The 13,314-nt window shown below is 41.9% G+C and overlaps 1 protein-coding gene across 4 annotated transcripts in view; it reads right to left on the bottom strand.

Moving 5' to 3' along the window:
- IKZF3 (IKAROS family zinc finger 3) overlaps positions 1 to 13,314 on the bottom strand; it is a 94,494-nt gene that overhangs the window by 8,603 nt on the left and 72,577 nt on the right. For 2 of the 4 annotated variants that reach the window (XM_058676597.1, XM_004591151.2), the window contains exon 7: positions 6,986 to 7,102. In XM_058676597.1, the coding sequence (XP_058532580.1) occupies positions 6,986 to 7,102 (117 nt within the window). Of the gene's footprint in view, positions 1 to 6,985; positions 7,103 to 7,223; positions 7,635 to 13,314 lie in introns of those variants that run through there. The other 2 variants (XM_058676598.1, XM_058676599.1) reach the window with 2 other exon arrangements.

Below are 13,314 nucleotides of genomic sequence, written 5' to 3'. Positions count from 1 at the left end.
AAGCAAGCAGTCCCGTGCAGCAGGGAACATGAGCTGGAGGCCAGAGTGCAGAAGTCCTTATCCATTGCGAGACACTGTGGCGTGCTGGCCAAGGGCATCACAGGGGAGGAGAGTTCCTCCTCAAGGAAGCAAGCCCGGGAGGAAGGACAGGGTCGTTGCAGTGGGGTTTCTGGTAGGGCTCCCTGGCGACTGAAAGGCCGCCCCCTGTGGCACACGCACATGCTGCTCTGGGTACTCCCTCCTGGCTGCCGTCCCTTCTGCACATGAGTCTAGCTCTGCTCTGTCGCATACCAGCTGTGAGTCTTAATCGCTTCACTCCTCCTGCCATTCTCTGCAGAGGGGCTTCCCAGATGGTTCCTAATAACCGGAAAATGCCAGGCCTTAGCAACAGGTTTTTGGGAAAGAGTGGGAGAAGGTCCTTCATGCTCTTAGACATCAGTACTCAGACGGCTTCCTGTCAGTCTGTTAACCAAAGCACCCTATTTCTTATTAGCTACGTCATTGAGAAGCAACAGCGCTTGTGAAGTGTCAAAACCTCACTGACGTCTTTACTAGGGGTGAGTGAGACTTTTTTCTCATATTCTTCTCCACCTTCAAACTTCCTTTAATGAATTGATATATAAAATAAGAAGTTGAGGAGATGCTGTGGTAACTACTTTGGTCCTATCTGTTCTGGGGAAAAGGATGAAAATATTTAGAAATGCAATACATTTTCTCCTCCCTCTGGTGGAGAAATCTGGGCTCCATTTTGAGCCAGGCCTTTGAGGGCGGCTTAGCTTGAAGAACAAACAAGTTTACAATGGAAGGATAGGATTCTGAGAAAGGAAAAACACTTAAAACGCTTGGAATGCTAAAAAGTCTTATCTTTTGACATGAATGCAAATTTAAAAATACATACATAAATACATATATATATATTCACTCCCCAAGTGGCTACAATGGCTGAGCCAATCCGAAGCCAGAAGCCTGGAACTTCTTCTGGGTTTCCCGCAGGGGTACTGGGTCCCAAGTCTTTGGGGCTGTTCTTGACTGCTTTCCCAGGCCACAGGCAGGGAGCTGGATGGGAAGTGGGGCCACCGGGATACAAACCGGCACCCATATGGGATCCCGGTGTTTGTAAGGCGAGGGCTTTAGCTGCTAGCCTACTGTGCCACCCCCCCCCACCCTAATATATATATTTTTAAATTTATTTGATCAGCAGACAGAGACCGTCCATCCACTGGTTCATTCCCCAGCTGCTCCAAACTGGCTAGGCCAGGCCAAAGCCAAGAGCTGGGAATTCAATCCAGGTCTCCCACATGAGTGGCAGGGACCCTGTCACTTCAGCCAACACCTGCTGCTTCTCAAGGTCCACATTAGCAGGAAGCTGGAGTTGGAAGCAGGACAGGATTTGAATCCAGGCACTTTGATATGGATGTGGACTTTCCATGTGGTGTCTCAACAATTATTTTCATGATGTGAAGATACTGATTTCTGATGAATAGATGGCCATTTATTTCCCATGTGACACAAAGCAATATAAAATATCTTCTTCTTTTTTTTTTTTTTAAAGATTTCTTTATTTTTTTTATTGCAAAGTCATATTATAGAGAGGAGGAGAGATAGAGAGGAAGTTCCTCTGACCAATGACTCACTCCCCAAGCGGCCTCAACGGCCAGAGCTAGCCTCTCTGGGTCTCAAGGCTTTGGGCCGTCCACGACTGCTTTCCCAGGCCATAAGTAGGGAGCTGGATGGGAAGCAGGGTTGCTAGGATTATAACCAGTGCCCATATGGGATCCTGGCGCATGCAAGATGAGGACTTTAGCTGTTAGGCTACCGTGCTGGGCCCCAAAAATGTCTTAAAGAATTAGAAAAGCTTACTTTTCTTCTTCTTGAACAATTATTTAGCTTTTCTTTTTAGTAAAAGGACACTTTTGCTTTTGTAAATGCATTCACACTTACTCCAATCTATTACTCTTCCTCAGTTCATTTCTAACAGATGACAAATGCTACTTGATTATGTTCTCTAAACTCACCAGGAAAAGCAGACCTGATGGTACAATTTCCCTTCCACCTTCACAGTTTAAGAGGTCAAGGAAGCCAGGCCCGGAGGCGTGGCCTAGCGGCTAAAGTCCTCGCCTTGAATGCGCCAGGATCCCATATGGGCGCTGGTTCTAATCCCGGCAGCTCCACTTCCCATCCAGCTCCCTGCTTGTGGCCTGGGAAAGCAGTCGAGGACGGCCCAATGCTTTGGGACCCTGCACCCGCGTGGGAGACCTGGAAGAGGTTCCTGGTTCCCGGTTTCAGATCAGCACGCACCGACTGTTGCGGCACACTTGGGGAGTGAAACACTGAACGGGAGATCTTCTCTGTCTCTCCTCCTCTCTGTAATAAAAAAATTTTAAAAAGATTTATTTATTTTTATTACAAAGTCAGATATACAGAGAGGAGGAGAGACAGAGAGGAAGATCCTCCATCCGATGATTCACTCCCCACGTGAGCCACAACGGGCTGGTGCTGCGTTGATCTGGAGCTGGAAACCAGGAACCTTCTCCAGGTCTCCCACGTGGGTGCAGGGTCCCAATGCATTGGGCCGTCCACCACTGTTTTCCCAGGCCACAAACAGGGAGCTGGATGGGAAGTGGAGCTGCTGGGATTAGAACCGGCGCCCATATGGGATCCCGGGGCATTCAAGGCGAGGACTTTAGCCACTAGGCCATGTCACCGGGCCCAAAAAATAAATCTTAAAAAAAAAAAAAAAAAAGAGGTCAGGAAAGCCAAGGCTGGTTTGAGTGCTGTGTAGATGTCAGCCATTTTAAAGGGCGTGGCCCACTTTTTCCTCATACATTACTCACTATTTCCCTGGTGGTCACATCTTTTTCAGAAAATGATGCCTTAAAGAAGGAGAGGGAAGAAATGAGGAGAGGGAAGTGGGCGGAGAAACAGTGGCCACACATGATTTCTATTAATTCATCCCATACCATACATAGTAATATATTTCCCCTTCTCTTGATGTTACTATTTTCTATTATAAAGGATACCATTATGCTAATGGCAATGAGCCAATCCCAAAAGGTCAGATACCACATGTTTGCGCTAATATAAGATAACTTCCATCAAAAATCTCAAAGCTGGTATGGCGAGTGGTTGTTTTGCTCATCTTTTGGAATGGCTCTTGCTTGTTTCAATACGCAGCTTAATCTTAATCCAGTTATGATCAAGAGTTAAATCTAATTATTTTTGCAGTGGCCCTTTCCTTTTTGCACTTCCTACTTATCTGTATCTCTCCCAATAAGTTCTTGTGATTCCTGCATTGATCATCCGTAAGAGATGGACTGCTTGTAAACACTTAAGATTGTAAATGTCCATTTCAACATTGTTTTGCAACATATCACGAGTAATGAAGTTCTAGTTGTTAATTGTAACTCCTCCAGTGCTACAAGAGTCACGCACTGGCATCTCTTCCTACAAGAAGGTTTTGCATTCCTGTTTTCACCACTCTCGTGATGCATTTTTATTTTAGTATCATGGCTGTTAACTTCGCATTGATGAAAACTTATTATTTTCACCCTGATGTGGACTGTGCTCACACATGGTTTCTATTAATTTAGCCCATACCCTACACAGTAATATATTTTACCTTCTCTTAATGTTACTATTTTTTATGACAAAAATTGATCAGTTTAAAGATTCAAGCAATTGTCTTTAATTTAAGAAAATACTTTGGGCCTGGTGTGATGACTCAGTGCCTAAATCCTCACCTTGTAAGTGCCAGCATCCGGCTGCTCCACTTTCCATCCAGTTCCCTGCTTGTGGCCTAGGAAAGCGGTAGAGGATGGCTCAAAGTCTTGGGACCCTGCACCTGCGTGGGAGATCCGTAAGAAGCTCTTGGTTCCTGGCTTTGGTTTGGCTCAGCTCCAGCCACTGGGGCCACTTGGGGTGTGAACCAGTGTATGGAAGCTCATTCTCTCTGTCTCTCCTTTTCTCCGCAAATCTGATCTGCCTTACCAATTAAAAACAAAATACCTCAACAAATTTAGTACATAAGTTAGTGCCCATGAACAAGAAGAGTTTATAACAGGAGCTGTTAGCCATTCACAGGATGAACCAGTGGATGAAACAGTAAATGAACAGCACTTCCCTCAGTAAAATAGATGGATATTGCACTAATACAAGTTTTTTTTTTAATTCATTTACTTATTTATTTGACAGGCAGAGAGACATAAATAAGGACTGGGAGAGAAAGCTCCTATCTGTTGGTTCACTTTCATTCACTCTCAACAAACAGGGTCAGGTCAGGGATGGGACTGGGAATTGGGAACACAATCAAGGTCTTCCATGTGGAATCAGAAAGCCATCACTGCTACTTCCCAGGACCTGCAGGTGCCAGGTACTAAATGCCTGCTCTTTGACTGGCTTTCTTTTTTCTTTTTTCCAGATGTACAGATTTAAAAACCTCTCTCTTGGAAAAAAAATCCCTAAAATATGAGATATGGTTTATAATATAAACACTGTACCAGCCTTGGGAAAAAGTGTATTGCACTATGCACATGGATGTTAAGAAAAAAACATACTGTGGTGTTTCTAGCTGTTATCTCAGATGTGTTTTCTTAGCCCTCTCACAGACCTGTAGATGGGAGAACACTTCCTGGTCACTTCATCATTTATTTAGTCTCCTCATATCACAGATGAGTACTGATAGTGGTCCAGAAAGGTGATGTGTTCAGAGTGCAGAATGTTCAGAATGACAGAATCAGAACCTCGGTCTGATTAATCAAAATAAATGAATCAAATTAATCAAAATAAAATAAAATACCTTCAATCATTCTGTGTCTTCAAGCCCCAAATTTGCTACCTCAGTTCAGAAGAACTAACTCTTTGTAGGGTTCTATGACCAGCACAAAGAGAACACAATGGTTCCAAAGATAAGAAAAATTATCTCGGAGCTGGCGCTGAGACGTAGTACATTAAGTTTCTTCCTGAGGTACTGGCATCCCATACAGACACCAGTTTGTGTCCTGGCTGCTCCACTTCTGATTCAGCTCCTTGCTAACAGCCTGGGAAAGCAGTGGAACAGGGTTCCAGTCCTTGGGCCCCTGTACCCCCACGGCCGACTCAGAAGAAACTCCTAGCTGCTGGCTTTGGACTAGCCCAGCTCCAGCTATTGCAGTCATTTGGGCAGTGAAACAGCAGATGGGAGATCTCTATCTCTGTCTCTCCTTCTCTCTCTGCAACTCTGCCTTTCCAATAAAAATAAATAAATCTTAAAGAAGAAAAATAAAAAGAAAAATTATAACCTACAAAATCAGTGTCCCTCATGAATCTGGAATGCAGAATGAAACATTTCACTGTCTCAATAAAAACGAATGGAATGGATCCCTGAGGCAACAGGGAATATGAGATGGATCTGTATATATGAAACATATTTAAACACATGAATATGCCAGGCAACTTTTATTATAGTAAGTAGAGTTTTTTACTACTTACAACAGGTTTGGGGCAACTATAAGATCTAAGTACCTTCTTCTGAATTTCAGTTCACTTATATCAAAATACCTTGATCATAACTGGATTAAGATTAAGTCACTTTAAATTTGTTTTTCTTGCCCATCTGTCCCTTTGTTTCTCTCTAAATCACCTTTAGAGGCAAAAGTTAAATTAACATACAATCATAGCACAGAATATTGATCCAAGCTTTCTTGTGAACTCCAGCCTTCACATAAGTAATGCTTCTATATATAATATGGATAATGTTTTAGGACAAAGTCTTGGAATCACAGTTGGTCCACTGTACCTAAACTCCAAATGGGAGTCATTACAAGCCTCACGATGTTCTTCATTATGATGAAGGGGATAACAAACAGGGGGTTTCCCTAAGCTGAAATCTGCCAACTTTAGTCTGACACATTCATGCATAAAGTGAGTAAGATGTGTCAAGATCTTTCAGTTAAGTAAAAGAAAATAAGTAAGTAGAAACACCAAGTTAGACAACTTTGAAATTATTTCGGATTCTTTTAACATATCTCTGTAATTCACACAGAATATCTGCTGTAACAATATCCCAACCAGAACAAAATTTAGCTAGACTTAACAATCAAGCACTTAATATCTCTAAAGGCTATTGAAGAGAATAACCACCAAAAGACTGATGAGAGGAATCAGCAGCAGGCAAGCAGCTCTGGAAAAGGAGACGGCAGGCTTCTGAAATGTTTTCGCGCTGAAGGAGGTAGATTTTCATGTGATAATTATTTTTGCTAAATATCTTTCCATTTATAACAAAACTGAAACATTCAATTTAGCTGCTTTCTTTACTAATAAAAACCTATTTTAAACATCACCGTCACATGTATGGAAACATCTGGGAGAATTCAGCAAAATATCTGCCATTTGGAAGTCTTGACACTTTAATGAACATAATCACGTTTTAGTCATCTCACTGCTTTATTTTTATACAATGTAAAGACCAATGGCATAAAAAATGACTCCAATAAGACAAATAATTAAATCAAACATTGTTATTTAAATCTGTCTCCCAAACCACTTTCCCTTAGAGCCAATTCTCAATCGAATTCAAGAAAAATAAGGCAGTATTTTAGAGCATGAAGAAAGTTTCAGCATACTAGCAGAATCAACTTGTACAATGTAATTACAAAAGATTACAAAAGCACTATCTCAAACATCTTCCTGGTGTATATTGCAAAAACTGTCTCATGTAACACATGTCATTCAGAATAAAGAGGAAGGAACAGCATCTTAAACCCACTCTGCATTTAGGAAATTGGATACCCTATGTTCCCATCTTCTGTTATTAAGATTCCTTAATTAACATTTTTATTCTATTTGTTAGAGTTATCAACATGAACCACAAAAAAGAAAAGCACCAGAGAATGCCAATTACCTTATTTTAACAGAGCTTAAGCTAGTCAGGGCCTGGGCAGTAAGAAAGCTATGTTATCTCATGCACACTATCTGTGAACAGCAGCAGGAAAAAGGCTTGTATTCTTACCAATGAATTTCTGAGGCATTGAGCTTTTTCGTTTTGCCACATTGCTTGCTAATCTGTCCAGAACGAGAGCTCTTTCACTTCCCATCTCTGCTTTGATGTGTCTCGCCTCCACACTTGCTGGTTTGGAAAAATGTAAAAAGAAGAGGGAAACAAACACGTTGGTAAATGGGGAACAAAGGAAATAAACTGGAAAGATAAGTGTCCGAGGGAGGTCTCCTGCGCGATCTGTCGCGGTTACCTGTGGATGCGCTCAGATTCTTGCCTGGGTACCTGCTGTGGTCAGTGCAGTCCACAACAGGGCACATTCAAATCTTGCAGTCTTATGCAGAGATGGGAAAGCCCAACCCATCCCCCGACTAGTACCTTCATTAGCAAGAGGAAGTATTAAATAAATAGCCTGGACGTGGTTGGTTGCAAAAAGATAGTTGGAGATCTTCTAACCCCTCAGCCTTCTTTCTGATTCTGAGTAACTGTGTAGGACACCTGCAGACTGACATAATTCTTAACAACTTTGAAAAAAAAAAAAAAAAAAGAGAGAGGGAGACGTTGCCCCAGATCGACTGCTCTGTTTATGTTAATAACACTTTTGAAAATAGACACACTCAGCCAGGTAGCAAGAAATCTACTCAGTGATTTGAGTATTGAAATTCTGACAGTTTCTTTTCTTTCTCTTTCTTTCTTTCTTTCTTTCTTTCTTTCTTTCTTTCTTTCTTTTCTTTCTTTCTTTCTTTCTTTCTTTCTTTTTTTTTTTTTTTGTCAGCATGCTCCTCAGATCCTATCTTTCATATTCTGTTTCTCTGGGCTCTGCACTATCTGTTTCATATGCTTGTCTCATTTCAAAAATGTCTGAGTTAAAATTTCCCTGAGCAACACTTCTGTCTTGAAATTAAAGAGCAATTTGTATAATGCACTGCTATTATTTTTCTGATGAAAAATGTGAATAAAAATTGCCTAAGAATATGGGCTCAATTGTCAGTCCTGGAAAAGATCTTTGGGTGCTGTGGGCCATAGTCCTCACACCTGGCTGCACATTAGAATCAACTGAAGAATAAGTAAGAAATACCTATGCCCGGGCTCCCTGTTTCAGATCAGTGAAATCAGGATCATGGATACAGAGGCCTGGGCAACCGTATTTTCAAAATTCCCCAGATGATTGTAAAATGCAACCAGAACTGAGACTCATTAGAAAAATACATGAATAGCACCAATATCTCATCAACTAAATTAGTAAGCTGGAATTCATCTATATAATGTTTATTTATTTTTAAAGATTTTTTTTTTAATGAAAGAGTGACAGAGAAAGAGGAAGAGAGACATAAACAGGTCTTCTATTACTGCTGATTCATTCCCCAAAATGGCTGCAGGGGCCAGGGCTGGGCCAGGCTGAAGCCAAGAGATTGGCACTCCATGTGGGTCTTCCATGTGGGTGGCAAGGGTTCGAGTACTTAGACCATCTTCCACTGCTTTCTCAGGCACAGGGAGCTGGACCCGGAAGTAGGGAAACAGGGACTTGAATGGGCACTGCAATATGGGATGCTGACGTTGCAGGCAGTGGTTTAATCCACTGTGCCATGATGCTGGCCCCTAAATAGAATATAATTTGAGGTGGGCTATATCAGAGTGTTTGGTTTGCACCTTGGCTACTCTATCTCTCCTGTGCAGGTCCAACTTCCCACTAACGAGTATTCTGAGATGCAGCATATGTTGGTACAGGTTCTTCAGTCCCTGCCACCTGTACCCACACTGGAAACCTGGATGGAATTCTGAGGTTTTGGCTTTAGCCTGGTCCTGTCTCTCCCCCGTCCTTTTTTTCCCAACATCTGAGTGAAGCAGCAGATGGAAGATCTCTCCCCATCTCTCCCTTTCAAATGAAGCAAAAATTAAAAATGTATAGCACAGTTTTCCTTGGTGTAGCAGACAATATCCACTATGTTCTCACGTCTAAAATTCAAAGAGAAATCAACCATTCTACAGTTTGAAACTTTAACACTTGAAGCTAGTCTGAGCCAAGGATTAGTAAACTGCTTTTTTTTTTCTTTTTTTAAAATTTATTTATTATTTTTAATTCATTAATTACATTGTATTATGTGACACAGTTTCATAGGTACTTGGATTCTCCCCACCCCTCCCCAAACCCTCCCACCAGTAAACTGCTTTTTAAAGGGTCAAATAGTTAATATTTGAAATTTGTGAGACACATGCAGTCTCTGTCCTTTATTTATTTATTTATTTTTTATTCTGCTTCACACCTTTCAGTAAGATAAAACCCTGCCTGAGGGTCTGGATTACTCTCCCATTCCCTGAGCAAACATATTGTGGTGTTATGAACTTTTCTCTCTGTTTCCAAACCTTTACAATGCTGCTAAACAAATGATATCAGTTTACAGAACAAAGCCAGCAATAATTACAGAATTGATTCCACCTCCCTCCCACCCCAAACACTCATATATATGCAGGTTTGGGAGTTAAAAGTGCTCATTATGTAGCTGATGGCATGGTGTGAAGAGATTTTGATACAAAGAAATAATATCACTAGTTCATGGTTCCTCAGACAAGAACCACAGATGGACACGAGTGCAAAAGAGCTGGCAGCCTTTAAAGGAAAGGAATGAAGGGGAAGACCTCATGGACAGACGTCATGTATGGCCAGGATGGGAACTCAACCTGAATTAGAAAATAATACAAAGTATTAAATGTTTTTTCATCTTGCTGCAAACATTAAAAAAATGAAAATGCTAAGTCGGCCATTACACAATACATTATAAAGCTCAGCTTGTTTTCTTTTAAGATTTATTTATTTTATTTGTTGGAAGATAGAGTTACAGAGAGAAGGGGAGGGACAGAGATCTTCCACCTGCTGGGTCACTCTCCAAATGGTTGCAAGGCAGATCTGGGTTGGTCCAAAGCCAGGAGCCAGGAGTTTCTTTTGAGTCTCTCGCATGGTGGCAGGGCCCAAGCCCTCGGACCATCTTCTGCTGCTTTCCCAGGCACATTTGCAAGCAGCTGGATTGAAAGTGGAGCAGCCAGGTCTCAAATCAGTGGCGGCAAGGGATGCTGATGTTGCATGCAGTGGGTTTAACTGTAATGTCTTAACACTATCCCTCAAATTCAGTTTTTTTCTAAATTGAAGAATAAAATGAAAATTGGCTTCAAAAATAATGAGTAGAAGAGGATGGGGATAGTAATAACACTTACTAGACTTGTCAAAAATAATCCTAGGAGGGCCCGGAGGCGTGGCCTAGCGGCTAAAGTCCTCGCCTTGAACGCCCCGGATCCCATATGGGCACCGGTTCTAATCCCGGCAGCTCCACTTCCCATCCAGCTCCCTGCTTGTGCCCTGGGAAGGCAGTCGAGGACGGTCCAAAGCTTTGGGACACTGCACCCGCGTGGGAAACTTGGAAGAGGTTCCAGGTTCCAGGTTCCCGGCTTCGGATTGGCGCGCACCGGTCCGTTGCGGCTCACTTGGGGAGTGAATCATCGGACGGAAGATCTTCCTCTCTGTCTCTCCTCTCTGTATATCTGACTGTAATAAAATGAATAAATCTTTAAAAAAAAAAAAATAATCCTAGGAGGGACTGATGTGGTGGTTCATCACGTTAATCCACCATCTGCAAGCACCGCCATCCCATTTGGGCTCCAGTAAGTGTCCTGACTGCTTCACTTCCAATCTAACTCTCTGTTTATGGCCCAGGAAAGTCGCGGAGGGTGGCCCTAGTCCTAGGGACCCTGAACCCAAGTGAGGGAACTGGAAAAGGTTTTTAGCTCCTGGCTTTAGATTGGCTCAGCTCCAGCCATTGTGCCCATTTGGGGAGTGAAACAGCAGATGGAAGAGTTCTGTCTCTCCTTTCTATAAATCTGCCTTTCCGATAAAAAAAAAAAAAAACTTAAAAAAAAAAAAGAATAATAAAAAAATTCTAGGCTTTAACAAAACAAATCAGAGCCTTTAGTCTACGCTGTTAACAGCTATTAAGGCAGAATAAAGGGCCTGGGTAGTTTTTGGACTAGTAGAATATTGCAACTTCAGCACATTTTAGTGACAGAACAATGCTTCTGAGTGAAGTGGGACAAATGCTGCCCAGCAAGAGGACAGGTTTAAATGACCAAACAGGAAACTATTATATATATATTATTTCCTTTCACACAAACCACCAGCAGATGTGGCACTACCCAAAACCTGAGGGCAGAGAGATGAAAGGCAGGGGCTGGAATCTGAAGTTTCTGAGGGTGTCACTAGGAGGGTTTTTAGAAGCAGGGCAAGGCAGTGAGGTCTGTGCTCTGACCCGGAACACTCATGCGTATTGGAGCAATTCTAAGAGGACTAAAATCCAAATGAAGTTTCTTCCACCCTGTATGTATCACCAAAATGATCTATAGTGAAGTGAGAATAAAAACCAGAACTTTAGGAATTGTTACCTTTTATTTCCATTTTATCACTACTTGCTCATCTTTTGGCTCTTGTGGCCAAATCATTACCTAGGACTTACCCAAGCAATATATCCTGCAGGTCTAGCTTTCCCACTAGTTTCTTAGCAGCCACCATCTATATTTTACCAAAGTCACTATCAGTGACAACAAGCAGCTTCCTGAGGACACATAATCAACATCCTCTACACTCCTGTGGATGCTGCCGCATGGACACAGTGACCTAAATAACTGAAATGAGGGCATGCCACGACGTGGTGGCCTTCGAGATAACATCATCTTTTATTCCTGGTTACCCACCAAGCTGTTCTTGACAGTAATTTCCAGATAATTCTTACCAGAAAAGTCAGCAACCAAATGCCTAACATCTGTACAATTAAAAATTTCAGAGAGTTCATTGATGGACAGGCAATTCTGAGACATGATTGGAGATGTTCCTATTTGTATAATTCTAGTTAGATGCAAAGAAATCCTCTAAACTAACCCAAGGGCCTACCATTTATCGGTCCCTTTTCCTGGTTCACTCAAAATATCAACTCCAGCAGCCAACATTGTACAAGTGGACATGTGCTGAGACGGAGCTCACCTGCACTGAATTAATCATTTTCTAATTGCCAAGCTAGGCAAAGACTCATTTTCAAGTGAATATGAGGCACTCTTGTTCTGTCTCCTAATCTGCTAGTCTTTTACCTTGCAATTGTTTGCAGTCAACTTGCAGTACTTTAAAACACAGTCACTGGGTCCAGCATGGTAACTTAGCAGCTTAAGTTCTCACTTTGCACGCGCCAGGAAACCATATGGGTGCTGGTTCTAATCCTGGCAGCCCCACTTCTCAACCAGCTCCCTGCTTGTGGCCTGGGAAAGCAGCTGAGGACAGACTAAAGCCTTGAGACCCTGTACCTGTGTGGGAGACCTGGATAGGCTCCAGGTTCCCAGCTTCGGATTGACTCAGCTCCAAATGTTGCGGCTGCTTGGGGAGTGAATCAGTGGACGGAAGATCTTCCTCTCTGTCTCTCCTCCTCTCTGTATATCTAACTTTACAACAAAAATGAATAAATCTTAAAAAACAAAACCACATAGTCACTTAGCAGTTGGACAGTCTCTTTGGGATCACAGCGTAATTTAAGTAATGCATAGAAAAGAAAAAAAATAGGGGACTGTTAAGTTTTTGGTCCTTTGTCCTAACTTTAGGGCCCAACTATCTCTACAGTCTAGACTTGTTATCTTGTTACATCACGTCTCAGAAATGCAAGCAGAGGAAAACCAGTTTGGCAAGATACTCAGGGAACAAGATAATGGGTTTACATGATGAAATAGGAAATCCGTTCCTGGGTGTTGTTCAGCGGTTTAATGTTGCAAGGGGCGGGTGTGCGGAATATGGGATGTGGCAAGGAACAATTTGCAAATTTGGTTGACAAGAAAGCATAGAAGTATAACATTGTACTTTTGAATCTATTTTCCCTTTGTGTCACTAGCTTGCTATGCAGTAAGTGTACCAATTCCTTAGCAAAGAGATTTTAAAGATATGCAGAAAAATAATAAAATGTAATACAAAATCAAAATCACAAAATAGGTTTCCACCTTTATTCTCTGCACAAGTATGGTTTTTTTAGTTATTATTTCCATGATGCAATTTCTACCTCAAACTGTGGCTGTAGGTTTAACTATGTAATGTATTGTGCATTTGTTTTTGTTCAAAATCCTTCATTAGATCTTGAGGTGTTAAATGGAGCTTAAATAAGAGGCTTTGCTTCCTGCCTTCTCTCTGGTGTGGTCAGCCAGTAGCTAATAGAGTGGAACAAAGGGGTGTTCTTGTGCAATGAGAATTGTCTAACAAGAGATAGTTATCAGAGATGAAGGCAGGCTATAACAAAAAAGCTTGCATAAAACCGTTGACTTTTGGAGCA

Source organism: Ochotona princeps, chromosome 17 (assembly GCF_030435755.1).
Source record: "Ochotona princeps isolate mOchPri1 chromosome 17, mOchPri1.hap1, whole genome shotgun sequence".
Classification (NCBI taxonomy): domain Eukaryota; kingdom Metazoa; phylum Chordata; class Mammalia; order Lagomorpha; family Ochotonidae; genus Ochotona; species Ochotona princeps.
This window is presented reverse-complemented; position numbering and strand designations above follow the sequence as displayed.